This window comes from Paramormyrops kingsleyae, chromosome 14 (assembly GCF_048594095.1).
Source record: "Paramormyrops kingsleyae isolate MSU_618 chromosome 14, PKINGS_0.4, whole genome shotgun sequence".
NCBI lineage: Eukaryota > Metazoa > Chordata > Actinopteri > Osteoglossiformes > Mormyridae > Paramormyrops > Paramormyrops kingsleyae.
The window spans coordinates 3,989,742-4,010,188 of record NC_132810.1 but is presented as its reverse complement, the minus strand read 5'-3'; the positions used below and the strand labels follow the sequence as shown (position 1 = coordinate 4,010,188).

Below are 20,447 nucleotides of genomic sequence, written 5' to 3'. Positions count from 1 at the left end.
ATGCAACAAAGTAATTAGCTGTATCATACTTTTAAATCAAGCAATAATAATTAACTTTATAGTCATTAACTTGGGGACAAATTACAGCAAAATGTCCTTGTTTCTCCCCCTCTTTTCAACTTTGAAAAAACATCACTCTTGTATAACTTATAAATCATTATTTTCTGTATCACGAGAATTTTGATCTGACATGCTGATGATGGGTATATCTTATGTTGTTTCTGCTATCATGGATTTGAGAAATGTAGCTTAGCTTTATCTATTGATTCTTCAAAATACTTATGTTAGTCTGTGTGCTCAGATAACCCCGCTGGTTAAAATTGTGGTAATTTCAAATTCCCCCTCTGAATTCACAATCAACAGTGCTGATTAATTGAGCCAAATCTTGGTACTAAATAATGTGTTTGACTTAAATATAACATGAAATTTGTTTTTAAGCCAACATTTCAAACCTGTATCATCAGGGTCTCAGTAATAAGAAAGAACATCTGAAATCTAATTCTGTGTGACATGCAGAACCAAACTGTCAAAATTATAGAACAGTATTCTCCACTGCATGGAAACGTGCTGCAATGTACTGACATTCTCACACAGGTGTCCGCAGCGTTGTGCCCTATTCTTCCCTGAGAATGAAACACCGTAACCCTATATTGGATAAACAGTATGGAGGACGGAAGTCTCCTAAATCAGTTACCTAAATAAAATGGGAAATTAGCTGGTAGTGTTCAAAAATGTCTCAAAATTGTGACTAATAATTCCATGTAAATCTATTTGTACAATCAATCGCACGACAGCTCTTTCCCATTTTGTGTTTTTTGCGACATTAAAGCTGAACGCTAATGCTGCCAGTCGCTAGCTTGTAACATTGGTATCGGCAGTTGGAATCGGCCCATCCCTAGCCTGGACAATTGTGTCTTGGGTGGAGCTATTGTTAATGTCTAGGAAAGTTCTCACAAGTTGATTTTTTGCAGCTAAGTGTGAGTTATTGCAGCTGTGCAAAGACACTAGATAATGTCTACATTAGTCGATTCTCATCAGTGTTTATTGTCTGGGTTCAGTTGATAATCTTTTAGCTGAGGACCAAAGGAACAAATAACCAGTAGTGGGGTAGTCGGCACTAAAACAATGCAAAGGTTCACAGGCAGCATTTTATTTTCTGAAACCAAGGGAATATATTTGCATCCAGCAAGTGCTACATTAACCAGCTTACACAATATTCCTAATTATGCCAATTCTATTTCTGGTCTGATCCAAGAACAGGCGACTTTATTAAGGTACTTTTTATCGTTGTCAGTGCTTTTTGAATGTAGATGTGAACAGAAGCAACAATACCTGATGATAAACTGCTTTATATATTCTGAAACAAACACAAAATATAGTGTTCCAAATTATTATGCAGATAAGTTTTTGAATTTTCAGTATGTCAATAATTCACTCAAAACAGAAATCAGTTGTATGTGTTGCATTTACATTGTTCTTCAAAAACCTAAAGAGACCTGGTTACAGGTTAATATATAAGCCCTTCCTCGAAATTACTTTGACAGCTCGCTCATCTATTGAACTTGAGCGCATGAATAGTTTCTGCCCCTGTTTTAGTAGAAGATGCTAGTATTGTCTCCCATAGCTGCTGTTTTGAAGAGTGCTGCCAATCACCCTTATAGATTTTCTTTTTTAAAATGCGCCATGAGTTCTCAGTCGGGTTGTAGTCTGGGGATAATAGATCAGATCTTTAGTCGCCCTTTTAAACGCCCATAGCATCCAAGGAGTCGGTGTCGTTGTAAGCAGCCTGTGATGGAGCATTTTCTTGATGAATATCGTGTTATTTTGGTCGTCATGACTTTTCATACTAAGGCTGGAAGTGTTGTTAGAACTTTTACATACATTATACGGACAAAAGTATTTGGACACTTTTATGACATCCCATTCTAAATCCTTAGGCATCAGTATGTTGTTGGTCCCCCTCTTTACAACTATAATGGCTGCCACTCATTATAGTTGGCTTTCCACAAGATTTTGGAGTGTGTCTGAGGTAATTTTTACCCATTCATCCAGAAGGGCACTCATGTCAGACGTGCAGGTCTGGCTCACAGTCTCCGTTCCGTTTCATCCGACAAGTGTTTGATGGGGTTGAGGTCAGGGCTCTGTGTGGGCCGGTCAATTTCTTCCACACCAAACTCACCCAACCATGTCTTTATGGACCTTGCTTTGTGCGCAGGGGCACAGTCATGCTGGAACAGTAAAGCGCCTTCCTCAAACTGTTCCCACAAAGTTTGAAGCATAAAATTGTGCAAAATGTCTTTGTATACTGAAGCATTAACTCATTAACTTTACTCTTGGCACAAAGGAGTTTGGTAGGTAACCTTCTGGCATCTGCCAAACCCAGACTCGTCCATCTGACTGCCAGACAGAAAAGTGTGATTCGTCACTCCACAGAAGACATTTCCACTGCTTCAGAGTCCAGTGGCAGTGTGATTTACACCAGTCCATCCGACACTTGGCATTGCGCTTGGTGATGTGCGGCTTGCATGCAGCTGCTCGGCCATGGGAGCCCATTCCATGAAGCTTCCAGCGCACAGTTTTGTGCTGGAGTTAATGCCAGAGGAAGCTTGGAACGCTGCAGTTATTGAGTTAATAGCGTTGGCAACTTTTACGCACTGTGTGCATCAGCACTCAGTGATTCCACTCTGATACTTTATGTGATCTGCCACTTTATGGTTGAGTTTCTGTTGTTCCTAAATGCCTCCTTTGCAATAATACCACTTACAGTTGACCGTGGAATATCTAGCAGGGAAGAGATTTTACGAAGTGACTTGTTGCAAAGGTGGCATTCTGTGACCGTACCAGGCTTGAATTCACTGAGCTCTTCAGAATGACCCATTCTTGCACAAATGTTTGTAAACCTGACTGCATGGCTACGTGCTTAATATTATACACCCGTGGCAGTGGGTGAGAAGGAAACACCTGAATTTGGTGATTAAGAGTTGAGTCTCAATACTTTTGTCCATATAGCATATGTTGTCAGTTTAACATCATCAGGGACCCCAGTGGGACCAGTCATCTCACTTCCCATTATTCCTACTCAGAACAACATTCCACCACCTTCTTGTTGACTGCTCAGTCTGGTGGGTGACTGTGTAGGGTGGCCATTGACCAGCCCTCCGGAACGCCATCCATGTGGACCATCCAGCATAGCATTGAACTCAGTCAATTTCAGTGAATTAAAATGTGTGAGAAACAGTGCCTCTGTACCCCCATGTAAAGTGAATTCGGCACACGTAGTCGACATGTTGAATGCAGAAGTGATGGGCAGGGATAAAGATCTTGTGAGACTTTGATAAGGGGAAAATCATTAAGGCCAGAAGGCTGGGTCAGAGTATCTCCGGAATGGCCAGGCTTGTGGGCCGCTTATGGTCAGGCGTGGTAAGTACCTGCTGAGAGTGGCCCAAGGAGGGGAAAGCCACGAAATACTGCCAGGATGTTGGGTGGCCAGAGCTCATCATTTTGGAATGTGAAGGAAGGTTATCCTGTTTAGCGCAAACCCACAGAAGGGCTACTGTGGCATAAATGGCAGATAATCTTGATGATGATCACGTGAAAAATCATTGCTTTGTCGACTACGAGTACTGAATGTCCATTTATCGTTATTTTTATGTGTCTCTCCCAGATCTCTACATTCACTATTTTTGCATGATGGTCAACAATATTTGCTTCACATGGGGGTGAGGTCATAATGTGTGGGCTCGTCGGTGTATGTCTGTGCCCGCCGCATACTCGTCTCTTCGTGAGCTTTAGTGAGGGGTAGCAGAAATGTAGCTGCCAGCCTCTGGAAGATGCGCTATCAGTAAGTTCTTGGAATTTCAGGGACACTAGCAATTTCAGAAATCTGTTTTTGCCTGAAACTTTCTTTAATGATCCTCTGTCTGATTTACTTCATCTGGACTCTGAAACCCTTTTTTTTAACAGTTCAGTGATGTCAAATTTTCACAATAAATCAATTGTGCAATGTCTTACAAAGAGCATAAAATCAATTTTATTCCCTTCAGCTGCAGTACGGTCTTTGTTCCTTACCATATTTGACGATAACTGTGACTTGCCTGTCAACGTGGAACATCTATTTTAAATCTGTTTCCCTTTAAGATCACCTGGCAAATTAACTTGCAATATTTGTTGATATTGGTACACTTTATCTAAAGAGGCGTGAAAAATGATTAAACAACAAAAAAATCACAATAAGTTTATATTTTGCTGGAAGAGTTACTGAAATTGCACTTGCATAATATTTTGGAACACGGTGTTTATTTCTCAACAAGCATTTCCGGATGCAGTCACTCATAATTTTATTGTTGCTAAAAATTATCTGGCAGCTGTATAATCCTTGTACTACTTGAAGGTTAAAAATAGAAGTAACTGACATCCATGGGAAAGTAACTGGTGAAATGTGGTTTAGCAGATTTTTTTTTTTTCCCCCCCAGACTCTTAATGGTTATACTTTCACATAATCTGATCACGCCCTGAACTGTGGAGTGTAACTTACAGTGTTTCTCTATATGAAAGAATATGCTGTGCTAAGCAATTGTCCTGAAGTATAGACTTACTGTTATAGCTACATGTCATCTTTCCTTTTAGGTCCAGCTCACAAACCCTCAGCTTTTTCTATTCAGGGCTACGTGTGGTTTCGGATGTTTTCGGCGGTATATTTGTCAGCTATTTTGTTGTGTCTAGGAAACACTATGGATGCTTTCTGATAGTGGCAGAGTTTGCTCACTGATGTTATGCAGCAGGAATGAAATATGATCCTCCTTGCGCCTCTCGCATGTAGCAAAGGTTGATCAGGGCATGTGATAGTGGGTGTGAAATATTCAAATGTTACTTCTACACTTCAACCCCCAGCTAAGAAATGGCATCATAGTAAATGAGAACTTCAAATTAATCACATTGTGTTACTTAATAAGCTGCATTGCACTGGGAGTTTTACTTGCACAAAAATGTTCTGAGTGCAGAACGAAAAATAAGTTAGAAGAGATAACCAGTCAGATTGTAGAAAATGTGGATCCAAGCAATTGGAGGAGCCGGGATCAACCAATCAGATTGGCTATCCAATCATGGATCCAATAATTTTTCATTCTGCCTTCAGAACATTTTTGTGTAAAGTAAAACTCCCACAAGCTCAACAGTCTAGGATAAATGGCTTTTAATGAGTACAAGTTATACCTTTGAATATTCTCCTTGAGTCTGGGGTTCCTCCTGAAGTCTGAAGACATGCCGTTAAAATATATTGCCTGTTGAATATGATTGTGTGATGGTGTTTGTGCCCTTTGGTTGGGCTTCCCGTCGTGGGTATAGCCCTGGAGTCCAGCCCCCCCCACACGCCCCCCCTCCCCCCTCCAGGATAAATGATCGGGAGATGGACGGGGGAAAAAAATTCCATTGCACTTAAATTGAAATTGTTTCATTCAACAGAGTATAAATTGACTGGGTCATTACTTATGAAATTGGTGTTGCTGTGTAGTTCAGCTGTTTAATGGGTTTTTGAGGGATGGACTTCAAACAAGAGCTTCTTCCCGGTATGGTTACACAATGCATTTTAGCAGGTAAGCGTAGTATAATGTCATTTTTATTTATACATACATTCATCATCCACCTGCTTAACCTGGTCGGCATGGTGTAGGGACCTGAAGCTAGACAGCATATGGCACAAGGCAGGGATCTACTCTGGATGGGATGCCCAATGTCATTTTCTAATAGGTTCTAACTATTCCTCCTTGCAGGCTCTTCCTCCCACTATGGTGATTGTGGGCATCTATTGCGGGGTAATCGCAGTACTGTTCCTGCTGTTAAAGACTGTGAATTACCGGCTGCACCATGCCCTGGATGAGGGAGAGATTGTGGAGAGCAGAGCGGTAGAGGCTGAAGGAGTGCGAGTCAACCCTGGCATGGGGAATGATGGCAGTACCATCCGGCAGGAGGACAGCAATGGGCCGGGGTAAGGTCACGTCCCGGAGCGGGACTGAATAACAGAAACGCCTAAACAGTGTAATAAGGCTGTCGCTACCCATTATATTCATAATCAGATCATCTAAAGATTTAATCTGATAGCTAATCAAGTAACCGTTTAATATATAGTCGACCCACATCGCCGGGCCGGGGACACACCCTCCCGAGATCTGGAAAACCTGCGTACATTTTTTTTCGGTCCCCTTGGCGAGCGGAGCAAAGCAAAAAGATACGAGAAACGCAAGATACGAAGATAACTGCGAGATATCGTGAGAGGCTGCCGCAAGACCAGCTCGTTCTCCTACAAGCTAGAACAGTACATATATTTTATGCATTTTTGAGTTACTAAACATTTTGTGCGTCCTCTCAAAAAAAACCATCCTATTTAATTTCTTATGCCAAATCGAAACCGAGATGGGGAAAGTCTAGATGCAGAAGAGTCAACTGATAATGAAATGTAATATAATATAACAATATAATTTGTACATTGCAAGTGGCACAAGGCAGGAACCAGCCAACCATTGCTGGCTGCTCACTGTCTCACACATAGAGGGTCTAAATTTATCATTTCACTTAAGTTGCATGTTATGTTTTTGGACACCGAAGTATTCACCAAAAGCGCATGTGCACGCACACACACGCATGCATATAGACCCATAAAATATCGATACACTCCACACGCACAAAGCAGCATTGTGCAGCAAAACCCCTGACCGCTGTGCCAGCATGCTGCCCTCAGTAATAGCTTTGCGTGGTCTGTAATGTTAATATCGCCACGGCATTTGCAGTCTTCACATTCCAAAGACTGTGATAGTCAGCTGGGTTGAGCCCATCAATAAGTTGCGTTAAAACATTTTTTGTCACTCAAAACGTAGCAAAGATTTTCAGTTTTATTGATGGTTCCTTTTCAGCATTTTCTGTTGTGTATGTTTAAAAAAATCAGTCTAAAGTTTGCTGCGGCCTCTTCTGCATGAGCTCTGCATGCGCCCTTCAAATCCGTCATAATCAGTCTCATCCTTGCATTTGAACTCCGACATGAACCATGTGGTGCCTTTGTGAGAAACTTAGCATTTCTCCTCCTCACTCATTTTTATTAAGAAGCGGTCATGGGAAGACAGTCTTCTCCTGTATGGAAGTATTTAGTATTCCAAAGAGACGATATTGAGCAAAAGCAAGTGATTTGTTGGCACGGCTCTGTCTGTTGGCACAACTCATGGCAACACGGCTGGCTGATTTGACAGACTGTTGGTAGATAAATTAACTATGGCCAAATAGAACTTTTCATTCAGCCTTACTGAAAACACACAATACGTTCACAAAAAATAATTGAATATTATAAGGTTATCCTATAACTATGAATTAGCCTATATTTACTTGTAAGTAGTGAGATATAAAGTCATTCTTTGTGGGATGAACGGGTGAAAATCTCCCTTGCACCTTTTAAAGGGTCAATGATGTGTAAATCTGGTAACATGGGAGTCATTTAAGGGTGTTTGACTTCTTCCTGGTTTTCATGAATTAGTTTAATCATCTTGGAATACGGGGAAAATTGTGATGATGCATCTGTTCCTGTAAAATGGAGTTGTATAGCTTGGCTATACAGAGAAATCATTGCCGGGTTATGTGTCTCTGCATTGGTGATGGATACTAGCGGTTTTTAAAAGGCATTGTTTTACATGATTCCTTTTCATGTGATTTTTGTGCTATTTTTCTTTCCCTTCTACCTGGAATGAAGTGCATTTTTTGATTATCAGCCTTGCGACTCAGTGTGACTCATTTACACACACTTGAGAGAGTGTCTAATACGGGAGTATGAAATGACATTAACACCTTGTAGACATTTATAATCAAGCTAACAGGAAATAGGGCCCATTTGGCTAGATCTTTCGAAATAGGAGATTTTCCTCCTGTAATTGTTCATGTCTCTATTATTGGACCTTGATGTGTAAAATTAAAAAAAAACCAAGATGGCCGTACAGCCATCCGACAACATCGCTCGTCTTACCCATAGACACAGCTGAACCCTGGGGATTAATAAAGCATTATCTTAGTTTAATCTTATGCTGATTACATCATAAGAATAGTAAAACCTGTAACTGGCTTTCATAATGGAACAGCATGCTGCTTCAAGTGTAACACAGGCAAGATTTGGTTGAATGCCTTGCCTGCAAACATCAGCATATGTTTATTGTGTATAGTGTTGTTTGTATTGTGTGCTTAATTACGTCACTGTCAAAGATGAATTTCCATCTGATGTAAATTTCATGGCCATTAAAGAAATATTCTGTTCTATTCTAAAGTATATAAGCTGCTAGGGCTTTCCTCCAGTTACTCATACATTTATGTCTGTATGGCCGTTGTTGGGCTGCTCCTAGTGTCCTGTGTGTTGTGCTTTCTTTAGAGATCCAGGAGGAGGGATCGAGATGGCAGATTTCATTCGTGAAGAGACCCCACCAGTGGACTGCAGCTCCAGAAACTCCTTTGCTGGAATGGACTCCTGCCACCAGGTGCGGGTTCGAACGTGGGCCGTCGCCATGGCAACAGGCGGCTGCATCTTCAGCTTGTCCTACACTAAAGGATTTTTTTTTTTTTTTTAGTATAGATCAGGGAAGCGACATATGGGTCCTAATGCTGGTGGTGTTTCTGTGTAATTTTGGTTTGAAGTTTTGTGATCCAGCAAGTGCAACTGGTGATTGCAAAAATTTATAGCCTGCAACTTTAAAAAAAAAAAAAAAAAAAAGTATATATTTCATTGTTTTGTTCTTTCTCTTTCCTCATTTCTTAATCATCACATTTAAACAAATTTCATACAAAATATTTCAGTTACTGCAAAATGTATTTAAACATTTAATTTTTTAGCAAGCATCTGTGCTGTTACTTTAGAAATATAGTGAATAGTATTCTAGGTATGTTAGGTGCACATACTTTTATTTTTGTATTTATAACTAATGGAACAGCTAGAAAATAATTCCATTAATATAATTATTAAAGGAACTGGCTTTGCACCTATATTTCTGGAAACTATTGGCCTACTAGAGACAACACACTTATTACAATTTTAACACTTTATCTTCTGTTTTTAAACCATTACTGTGCACCACAGTGTGTAGGTGACATATTGATAATGGCTGATGTCGGTGCAGATTTGCCTCCAGTAACTCAGACTGGCCGTATTTCGCTGTCTCCCACTCACTGTCCCACAAATACATGTAACTTCAACAGATGATTTGGCAAAGCGCTTTTTTCAGTGTTCTGGTAGTGTCACTTACTCAGTCTTGATTTCTGTACAGTATTATCCTGCTATTTGATACCCGACAACTTGACTAGAAATATTTGTAGAACTTTACAAAACAGTTTCAGACCCTGTATAGATTAGTCAGATTCTGAGAGACATTGCCTGTATATCAATGGCGGGATAAAGATTAAATAGGTTCGTACCTGTATCAGTGCTTCTCCCAGTGTCTTATGTTCACCTAAATTATTGTTTTCATGGCCGTATCTTTGCATCACACTGCTTTTCCCCCATATATGTAGATGCTTATTCATATTTAATGTTCTGAAGACTTTCTGGGTTTTGGTGCTTAGTTAGTTACAGGAAATACAGGAAGAGTTTCACCAACAGTGTCGCTGAAGCGTTAGTATGATGTGCGCTGAGAGCGTCTCGCACATGTAGTCGTGACACCCTGCAGAGGTGTGGTAGGGTTATGGAATTATTTTTTTTCCCTGACAGATTTGGTTTGTCGCTGTACCTCAGACCCTCAACGTACCATCTGTGCAATGAAGGAAAATCCATAGTTGGTTTTAGGGATTTTTATTTGGTGAAACTGTGTTGGATTCCTTACAACTTCATGCTTTGATACTTTCTTTTCCCTGTGCATTAGCTTGTGTCCACTCATGCGGGCATGGCTGCAGCCAAAGGTGAGAACTGCTCTCAAAGAATAGAATCTAGCCCTGATTTACAAAGTCTTCACACTGCACTTCACACTGCACTTCACACTGCACTGAAAAACTAAAGTTGTAGCCTTGGCCAAATTTGCTTGATGTTCGGCCTATAAACTCTACTGCGAGGACACTAACGGGTGATGTTTGTATTACTTAATTTATTCTCTACTGCTTAATTTTTTGTGGCCTATAGTGTAACTAAATATGAGCAGCCTGGAGAATAATGGTACTATGGACCCTGAATACCTGGTACCTGAATGTTATAAAATGTGAATGATATGCATGTTTGCTTCCAATCTGTTATCGCATTGTCAGCACTTCAGTCTTGTAGACCTCACAAGTATGCAGTATAATAAATATCATGTTATTTAGCAAGGTAATGTTCAGTTGGACTGTAAGAAAATGTCCAGCTGATGAGTAGTAGGTTCACAAACTCCACAATATCCAGGAAAGGTCTGGTTATTTTTTTTTTTTAGTTTTCAAATCTGTTGCATCAAATAGTTGTGAACCTCAGTAATGCACCTCAGTTTAACTGCATCAGATTATTAATGATAGTGGTTCAATGGATAAACTATTAATGTATTTGCGATATACTACTCTCTGATAATGTGACAGGAGCCAAGGAAAATTTATAAAGAGCTCAGTGGCAAAATTACATTAGCGTAAGTTTAGAAACTCTATTTAAATTTAAATATAATATTTATGACTCTTCAGCAGTAATTGCTACTTTAAATATTTCTTGAGCAAACGCGAAATATACACACACCCGCACATCCCCTGCATATCCATTTACAGTCAGGTGTCCGTAGAAAGTAGCAGAGATGGATGCATGAAGAATTTTGTTTCTATATAGGGGGAGATGTAGGAAAGACCTCAGATGATATCAGCTTAAGTCTCGCTCAGAGCAGCAGCCTATGTAACGATGGAAGGCAGGACCAAGGTCAGAACCCCATCATCGTGTTTCTTGGTTAATTGATCAGTAGACTGTTTTACCCCTTTTAGTCAGTTTTGTCTTCTTAATTTAACCAGATATAAAGTGAAATGAAACTACACAACTTCCCTGGCTCCCTATCTAGTCGAAAAAAGTGACTTTATAGTTTTTATTGCTTCTAATAGGCTGGTACTCATTTATGCAGTTGTGGATCTGCATTTTGTTGAAAGGTAAATCAGAGGCTAATAACTGTTGGGTAATAAGGGAGCCCTTAGCTATACCTACAAATAACACACATGTTTTGTGTTGTATTGCTTACAATCCCTGGGACTTCAGGTTTAAACAGATGGGCGTATTCACCCTGCTCTCCCTTCCCTTTCAGACTTGATGTCCGACCCAAAGATGTATTGCCTTGCCTCCAATGACTCATTCGCCTCCATGCAGCCCTCCACGTCTTTGGGCCCGCCAGAGCTGGCCAGAGACCCTGCGGATTCCAGCGACCCCATCCCAAACCAAGCGACACAGTCGTATGAAACGGAACAGACTTCCATCGGTCTGCTGCACTCGCAGTCGTACCGTAAGGAGCCTCGTCCCCGGGGCCTGCCTCGTACCTCCAGCTCAGCTGGCTCCGCCTTTCCTGACCCTTCACTGCCTGACTACGGCCTCTACCCCCCGCCTCGCAGAGGCGGCCTGGATCCAGTCTGCGAGCTGGAAGCTTCCAGGCTGTCCCAGGCTGGAGAGGCAGAGGGAGATAGCGGTGGAGAGGAGGTCTTCCGGCTTGACCAGGCTGCGGCCTCCACCTCGGGAACAAGCCACTGCCAGCCAGCGGCAAGCTCGGACTCGCACGAGGCCCGGGACGTCGGCCCTGGGCTGTACCAGGGGGCCGCAGAGGGGGGACCGGCGGCGAAGGAGAAACCCCTAAGGGGGGAGTGCAGCGTGGACAGCCTCCGCAGTCTTAGCACGCGCAGCAGTGGATCCTCGGAGAGCTACTGCAGCGGCACGGACCGGGACACCAACAGCACCGTCAGCAGCTTTCACAGCGAACAGACCAGCTCCACACACGTGGAGAGTCTTCTCTCACTCTCAGGGGACGAACAGGAGCGAGTGCATGGGGACAGCAGCGTGTCTGCGCCCACAGACTGCAGGACTCCCAGAGAGGGCTTCAGCCCCCGCTGCCCTAGCCGGGACAGCAGCTCTCGGGGGCTGAGCAGCCTTTTGTCTGGGGAGGCTAACAAGAACCCCCACGCCAACGAGCTGATGGCCATACAGCCATCCGACAGCATCGTTATTTTCGCCCAAGAGCCAGCCGATCCCTGCGGCTGCGCCGAGGACCCCGTCTCCGGAGGAACCGCCGACGGCTCGGCCCCCCTGATTCTCCGGGATCAGAAGCAGGACAAGGAGGACGTGCGGCCCAAGTCGGTGAACCTGATCCACCGGGCCTCCTCCTCGGCGGGGCGGAGCAGCCGTCGGCGGACGGGAAAGAAACGTGCCAGCAGCTTCGACACCAGCCGTCACCGCGACTACATGTCGCTGCGGAATACGGATAAGCCGCGCAGCGCCATGTTCCCCCGAGAAGATGACTCCAGTGACCAGAGTGAGCTGAGCTGCGCCTCCAGTTTGCATTCCACACACCACTTCAGCACAGACAGTTCCTCCAGCACCACCTCCCACTCCTGCCACTCACCCGAGGGCCGTTATAGTGCCCTCAAGGCCAAGCAAGCGATTGCCTCATCGCTGTCGGTGAAGGGCATCGTCGGGCCTGAGGGTGGGGTTGGGGGTGGAGGAAGGCGTCGTTCCTCCCGACGTACCTCAAGTACAGGCAGTGCTAAGACTCACGCCCGGGTGCTGAGCTTGGACAGCGGTACGGCCGCTTGCCTTAATGACCCCAACCAATTGGTCGCCCCCACTGGTACACGCCCCCTCACCACCTCGAAGTCAGACCTCGAGGCCAAAGAGGGTGAGGTTTTAGACGCCGTTTGCCTGCTGGGTCGAGCCTCGCAGCTGGAGTCCGTCACGCGATCTAGGAACAGCCTCCCCAGCCACGCCGCCTTTTCCGAGGCCCAGGATGCACCCAGCTCTTCGCGCGGTAAGTCCGCCGTACGCTCCGGCATACCCGCCACGCCGACTCCTGTTCTATTCTCCGACCAAACTCACAGTTTACAGCCTGTTTGTGATCATTTTTACTGCATCTTATATGCAGAAGCATGCTTTGTTTGCTGCTTTTGGAGTAGAGGCACATAATATTCTCAAATTCTCGGTTTTCAGGGTAAAGCTATTTCCGGCTTTGATTCAAATGATGCCAAGAATTACAGTGTATCAGCGGTAAGGGGCAGCGACTGCATTGTTTTTCAAAATGGTTTAAAGCAGGAGCTCTCCAGTTTTCTGGTAATATTTTGTCCAGTGCTTTGTCTCCTGGTAATTTTTATGGTCGTAAGATATCAAGGCATTTCAGTACAGTGTACTTGTATGTTTGTGAACTTTTATTTTTTGCATGAATGCAAATAATTATTCTGTACACGTGTATGACCTTGCAAGGCCTAGGAAAATCCTTTTGGTGTAAAGTTGAGACAATTGACTTGCATATTAAGCGGATTACTTACCCTATATTATGTAGTTCTGTGACTAATTTTAGCTATGCAGTTCAGTTTTGTAGTAACTTAAGTAACTGTCAAAATGATTGATGTCCAATAGTATTCAGAAATTAAAATTGTGTCTTGTTGTTTAAATAGTTTATGGCCACAGCCATAGGATTTTCATGTCCATGTATGTGATAGAAAACATCCATTTTTATCTACAGGGGAAGAGAGGTGTAGGTTCGGGTGAAATTGACCTTCCTGGATGGTTTAGTCCATAAAAAATGGGCATTTATATATTGAGTTTATTTCTGTGAAAGTTTTCCATCGATTGGCTATTGCGTCATTTAATGGGTAAACAGAAATTTTGTTACTGTGGAGTTACGATGGCCGTATACTTCAAACGAAATTGAAGGTATTGACTGTTGTCGTGGCAAAGCATTATATGAGCTGTAATCGCTGCTACGATCACAGTTTCAGCGGACCGTCTGTGCAGGGTCCCCAAGGCAAAATATTTTTGTTTGTTCTGATCCCACCCACTGTCCACGACTGACTGACACAATGTGGTGCCGTGGGGCTGGTTAGTAGCAGTTCCCAGCATGCTTTGCACCACACCGTGCGTATCTGTAAATAGAGTTGATTAATATGTGTATTTAGTAAATGTCAGAACCATTTAACATTTTCTGTAGAATGCCTGTGTTTCGTTAGCATGTAACTCTGCATGTCGTTTAAATTGTTGCTTTCCTTGTCTGTGCCACTTCTAGTATTAAAGCAATAGTTGCTGTTAATAAAGATAGTAACTGTCATTTTAAAAGAGCTCCAATATTGCAATGACTGGTGCACTTGTTTATTTGCCCTCTGTATGTGGGTCTGCAACATCGAAAACATTCTGCACCCCCTAGCATTCTGGCGTGACATCGCTTTAAGTATGCAACAGGTTGTTCTCGCCGACGATTTTCGATACGTCTGGATATTGGGTGAAGTATACAGCTGCCTTTAGGATACAGGGCTGTTTAACTTTTTAGCTAAATAATGGTGATATGTTGATCAGAGAAGGAGAGTTGGGTGGATTTTTCACGCTATAAAATTTGTAACGGCATTGTTTACATGTAGCAGGTAATTTCGCTTCTGTTTGCAGAGTTGTAAAAAATATGACTTCTGGGAAAGTGGAACAAACTACATAGTTAAGTGAAAATTAAAGAAAAAAGGGATTCTCCTGATCACTGTTGTTTATTGTACTGGTGTTTAACGGTGCACTGCTTATTTGTTCTGGAATCTTTGTTTTTAAGAATCTTTATGCCTTGTGGTAACTTTACAGCCTGGCCATTACGCTGCAGATTCTTATGCTTCTAATTTTAGCAGCAGACAACATCCTGCCAAAGGTGATAGCCGTCAAAGTCCAGATCGTAATCAGTCAGTACGTCATTTGCTTTTCATAATCGGTCAGTAGCTAATTTGGTTTTCATACAGTGTCTGGATACGTTTCCTTTTGAAATATGTAAATAATCAGCAGCATTGGGGAAAAATCTGGGTGTGGATTATTTCCATGATACTAATTACCCTGCAGGTTTGAAAGATTATTATGTTTTTTTTTCTTCATAAAATTTCCCCCCAGTTGTCTGCAGTATAAAGGTTAGAGTGCTATTTAACCTCACACTGAACCTTTCTTACTGCGACAGCCCCGGTGAGTGAAGAGACCGTCGCGTTCCGCCGCGAGCGCAGTACCTTCCGCCGTCAGGCAGTGCGACGACGCCACAATGCCGGGAGCAACCCCACACCGCCCACCTCCCTCATTGGCTCACCTCTCAGGTAAGCCTGTTGATGGATGGGGGCGGATGGGTGACCGGCCTTTGCCCTCCCCTCTCTTCCCTCCTATTGCACTTGTCCGTGCTCTCTAATGCCAATATCTGTTACTGCCTCCTTGTGGATTACATTGGAATTACATGGAATTTCACGCACGCCTTCAACTCGCATGGCATTTTACATAATTGATCTTCTTTGTGGTCAAACGTGCTCAAGAAAGCAACCAGTGATGATGAGTATAGCAGCCATGTTTCCAGTGCCTGAAATTATCCACTTTTATTCCGAGTGTTTCGTCTGTGATGCTCAGGTCACAGAAAATGGGTCAGAGTTAAACTTCTTTATTTAGTTTTTTTTTTCTACTGTCTGTGTTTACTTTGCATATTTATGAAGACTTCAAACAAAACTGCTGCATGTGCGGCTCAGAGCTCTGTGGATGGTAATTTGAGCTGTTTTAGTTGACTTGTACTTGCTTGTTAATTTATAGCAGTGCTTACCAAACTTGAGTTTTCCTATATACTTAGAAAGTATGCAAATGCATTTCCTTGCTACCACACAAGCACCTTTTTGTCTATATGCACAATGTGTAATATAGTGACACTTCACACAACAAAAAGCTGTTAGATTTAAATCCTTAGTTCCAGTACATGATAAAGTGTAAAAGTCTTTGTGAAAGATGCCTTATCACAACCCGATGATGTCAGGCGGAATTTGTATTCCTGTAGCACTGTATGCTCTTTATTTTGCTTTAGGCACTGGTTTTGCCCTGCTTGTATGCCAGTATTCCCATTTTGACCCTCTGAATCTGTGACTTTGTGAACCTTATATGATTTTGGAACAATGGTAAATCATGTTAATGTAATAGATATACAATTGGGAAAATGAGGACTATATACCGATCAACCACAACATTAAAACCACTGATGGATGAAGTTAATAACATGTGACAATGGCACCTGTCAAGTGTGGTTTGAGGAACATGAAACGGTTGACTAGACCTCCAAATTCCCCAGATCCTGATCCGATCGAGCATCTGTAGGATGTGCTGGACAAACAAGTCCAATCTGTGGAGGGCCCGCCTTGCAACTTACTGGATTTAAACACTCTGCTACAAAAATATTGGTGCCAGGTACCAAAGGACACCTTCAGAGGTCTGCTGCGGTTCATGCCTCGACTGGTCACAGCTGTTTTTGGTGGCAGAAGGGGAACCTGCCCCAGATTAGGCAGGTGGATTTAATGTTATGGCTGATCGGTGTATATCAGGTGCAAAACTACTGGGGAGTATTAGTATAATATAGTATTAGTATAATATTAATAATATCATTACCCAATTGTGAAAAACGAAGCAGTCTGATGTGTGGCAGAGAGTGGCGGAGTGTGGCAGAGAGGGCGGAGTGTGGCAGAGAGGGCGGAGTGTGGCAGAGAGGGCGGAGTGTGGCAGAGAGGGCGGAGTGTGGCAGAGAGGGCGGAGTGTGGCGAGTGTGGCAGAGAGGGCGGAGTGTGGCAGAGAGGGCGGAGTGTGGTGAGTGTGGCAGAGAGGGCGGAGTGTGGCAGAGAGGGCGGAGTGTGGCAGAGAGGGCGGAGTGTGGCAGAGAGGGCGGAGTGTGGCAGAGAGGGCGGAGTGTGGCAGAGAGGGCGGAGTGTGGCAGAGAGGGCGGAGTGTGGCAGAGAGGGCGGAGTGTGGCAGAGAGGGTTGAGTGTGGTGGAGTGTGGCAGAGAGGGCGGAGTGTGGCAGAGAGGGCGGAGTGTGGCAGAGAGGGCGGAGTGTGGCAGAGAGGGCGGAGTGTGGTTGAGTGTGGCAGAGAGGGTTGAGTGTGGCAGAGAGGGTTGAGTGTGGCGGAGTGTGGCAGAGAGGGTTGAGTGTGGCAGAGAGGGTTGAGTGTGGCGGAGTGTGGCAGAGAGGGTTGAGTGTGGCGGAGTGTGGCAGAGAGGGCGGAGTGTGGTGGAGTGTGGCAGAGAGGGCGGAGTGTGGTGGAGTGTGGCAGAGGGCGGAGTGTGGTGGAGTGTGGCAGAGAGGGCGGAGTGTGGTGGAGTGTGGCAGAGGGCGGAGTGTGGCAAACGGTGCCAACTGGTTACCTGCCCCAGTTACTCCTCTTTTTTTTTTTCTTCTCCAACGTTCTTGTATTTCTTCCTCTACCTACAGAATTTCCCATCATTTTCTGCCACTGGTTACAAACTCCACCCATTTGTTTGATTTTTTTTTTTTGACCAGAACAAGCAGCGGAAATCTCTCATCTCCAAACAGGCAGTCTCAGCGTTTTAGCTTTAGTTTGTCCTTGGCCTGTCTGGAAACTCGGTTATAATGCAGATGTTTGGCAGAGCTGTGTGTGTGTCTGTGTGTGTGTCTGTGTGTGTGTCTGTGTGTGTGTCTGTGTGTGTGTGTGTCTGTGTGTGTGTGTATGTGTGTGTGTGTCTGTGTGTGTGTGTGTCTGTGTGTCTGTGTGTGTGTGTGTGTGAATACCTATTTTTGGAAACTTGCATGCAAGCTGCTTACAGCCCTTATTGGTTGTTCTGTTTTGAATGCTGTCTTTTTCCATAGCTGTGAAACTGAAAATGTTCTTATGGATTACATATTTGAAATGGGATTTCTTCTTCCACCCGTTTGGTATTCCAGCTACCTTTTTTGTTCATTTGTTGGCTGTACAGTTAAGAAGCTATAGCCAGCTGACCATCCCGAGCTTCAGGTCCAGCCATTTCTACTTGCAGTATAGAAAACCAAGCGGGACTTTGGCCATATATTTGTCTGCTCTTCTGTCTCTCTCTGTTGTTTGGCTTCTGTGTTGTAATCTGTCTATATAGTATTTTCTGTGTGTTCCTTTTGCCACTCTTTCTGTAAAACTTCTGCATTTTTCTTTTAACATCTGTCCCCCTTCCCCTGCCCCCCCACCACCATGTACATATTTGCATAAAACTATATATTCACCTCCCTGTTGCATTTTCTTGCCCATGAGACCCTCTGCGTCCTCGTGCTTCACTCCAATTACACCCCCTCCCCCATTGTACTTTCTCTGCCAGTCTTCAGGAAGCTCTGAATCAGGCGTCCCAGCCTTCGACGATCAAAGGGCAGCCTTCCCGTACCCCCTCCCAGGTGACCGTGCTAAGCGTAAATGCCTCCCTGCTGGCCAGGAATGGAAGCGTGCATCTGGAGAGCTCTCAGGACAAGGCCTCCACCGTGGGCACCACCAGCCTGCAAGATGATTTCGGTACGCAGAGCCGGAGCGACGTCATGGCGCAAAGGGGACGTGTGGGAAAGTGCAGCTTAGTGAATGTGGTCATGGTCAAGGTGCAGAAATCACTTGTTTGGAAAGGGAGGCAAAAGAAAAAAAATATATATTATGTGCAAATTTATTGATCTCATCTACGAAAACATTTGGGAGAGATTATGTAATTTAGACCAGGAAGTCTTGTTCTTCCAGTTAAACACATTGGCTTGTAACTTGCTTTTAGGAAGTATGAGTTTGACTCGTATGAGTAACGCCTCTTTGGTCTAGAGATCGCTGTGTGTGGTTTTTTGTTTTTTGTTTTTTTAAATCTGTGAGCTAAAAATGGGGCAGTGGTTAGCCCTGTAGTCTCACATCTCTCAGACCAGGGTTTGAGTCTCGACCACAGCTGCGTGTGGAGTTTGCATGTCCTGGCCGTGTCATCGTGGGTTTCCTCTGGGTGCTCCGGTTTCCCCCCCACAGTCCAAAAACATGCCGAGTTACCAAAATGCCCGTGGATGTTCATGTATGAGTGAATGGTGCGTGAGTGAATGGTGCGTGAGTGAATGGTGCGTGAGTGAATGGTGCGTGAGTGAATGGTGCGTGAGTGAATGGTGCGTGAGTGAATGGTGCGTGAGTGAATGGTGCGTGAGTGAATGGTGCGTGAGTGAATGGTGCGTGAGTGAATGGTGCGTGAGTGAATGGTGCGTGAGTGAATGGTGCGTGAGTGAATGGTGCGTGACTGTGCCCTGCGATGGATCGGCACCTTGTTCTGGGTCGTTCCCCATTTTGCGTCCGTAGCCTCCCTGTCAGGTTCCGGACCCCCGACAACCCTGAACAGGACCAACAGTTACAGAAAATGGATGGTAAAAATAAATGGCATATATGGTAATGGATAATGTGCGATATTATAGATTTCCGGAGTCGGCTGTTGTTGTTAGTGTGCTAAAAGGCGGCGATTTCGTTACAGGGAAGCTCACCCCCTCCCTGTATGAAGCTGCCGGCTGTGATATGTCTCTAGTAAACTTTGAACCTGCAACCAGACGAGCCTCTAACAATATCTGGTAAGATGGATCGGAGCACGATATTTGTGTGTTTTTAAAATTCTGTGCCCCTTTGTACTGATAAAGTAGAGATTTATTGAATCAAACATTATATCCATACATTATGGTGTAACTGGTGTGTGTTTTTTTTTTCCTCTCCTCTTTCTAGGGATACAGATTCCCATCTCTCCAGTTCTACCTCAGTTCGCTTTTATCCTCATGACCTGGTGAGTGTTAGGCTGAGTGTGGGGAACAGTGGCCGTAGCGACAGAGCACTGGCCCTCAACTGTGGGGCGGTTCTCCCTTCCCCAGATTCGACTTAACCGTCTCCTGACAATGGACCCGGAGCTACTAGAACAGCAGGATGCTGATCTGAGCCCAGAGCTCCAAGATGCCCCGCTGGGTTCAGAGGATCCGTCTGCAGTGACGGCGCACAAAGCCAAGCAGTTCTACCGCTTCTGGCTGTTCCCCTACCTGTGGGTGGGGCTGCACTTTGACCGGCTAACCCTGTTAGCCCTCTTTGACAGGTGAGAGTGCAAATAAGATAAATCACACTTTTTCACTAGAATGTAGCATCAGAATTAGTCAAACAGATTTTTTTTTCCTCCATAATGAAAGTCTAGGTGCAAAGCATGAGTACAAAGGGTGCACCGTTCTTCAACTATTTCTTGGCAGTGTTCTTGGTAATAAACAATACTGGGGATAAAAAGGGATAAAAAGCTTAAATTGTATTAGCAGAAATCGTTATATCTGTACAGCAAGGGCCAGAGAAGTTATGTAAGCTCTACATTAAGCCTAAACATCAGAAAACTCCTCTTACATAGTATAATACAATAGTATTATATGAGAATTAAAAACTAGATTTTATTAGTTAATAATCCCCGAAGCATTTTTCTTCTTTTCTTACCAAGTTACAACATTTATCGTGTGCGTGTATCGAAGTCCTTCAAACTGCAAAATTAAG

The 20,447-nt window shown here is 43.9% G+C and overlaps 1 protein-coding gene across 2 annotated transcripts in view; it reads left to right on the top strand.

The window, feature by feature from the left end:
• pcnx1 (pecanex 1) overlaps window positions 1–20,447 on the top strand; it is a 37,631-nt gene that overhangs the window by 1,213 nt on the left and 15,971 nt on the right. The window contains exons 2-11 of one of the 2 annotated variants that reach the window (XM_023835978.2): window positions 5,769–5,983; window positions 8,396–8,501; window positions 9,876–9,912; window positions 10,790–10,876; window positions 11,250–12,953; window positions 15,120–15,249; window positions 18,256–18,443; window positions 19,411–19,504; window positions 19,653–19,710; window positions 19,796–20,010. In XM_023835978.2, the coding sequence (XP_023691746.2) occupies window positions 5,769–5,983; window positions 8,396–8,501; window positions 9,876–9,912; window positions 10,790–10,876; window positions 11,250–12,953; window positions 15,120–15,249; window positions 18,256–18,443; window positions 19,411–19,504; window positions 19,653–19,710; window positions 19,796–20,010 (2,834 nt within the window). The remainder of the gene's footprint in view (window positions 1–5,768; window positions 5,984–8,395; window positions 8,502–9,875; window positions 9,913–10,789; window positions 10,877–11,249; window positions 12,954–15,119; window positions 15,250–18,255; window positions 18,444–19,410; window positions 19,505–19,652; window positions 19,711–19,795; window positions 20,011–20,447) is intronic. The other variant, XM_023835979.2, reaches the window with a different exon arrangement.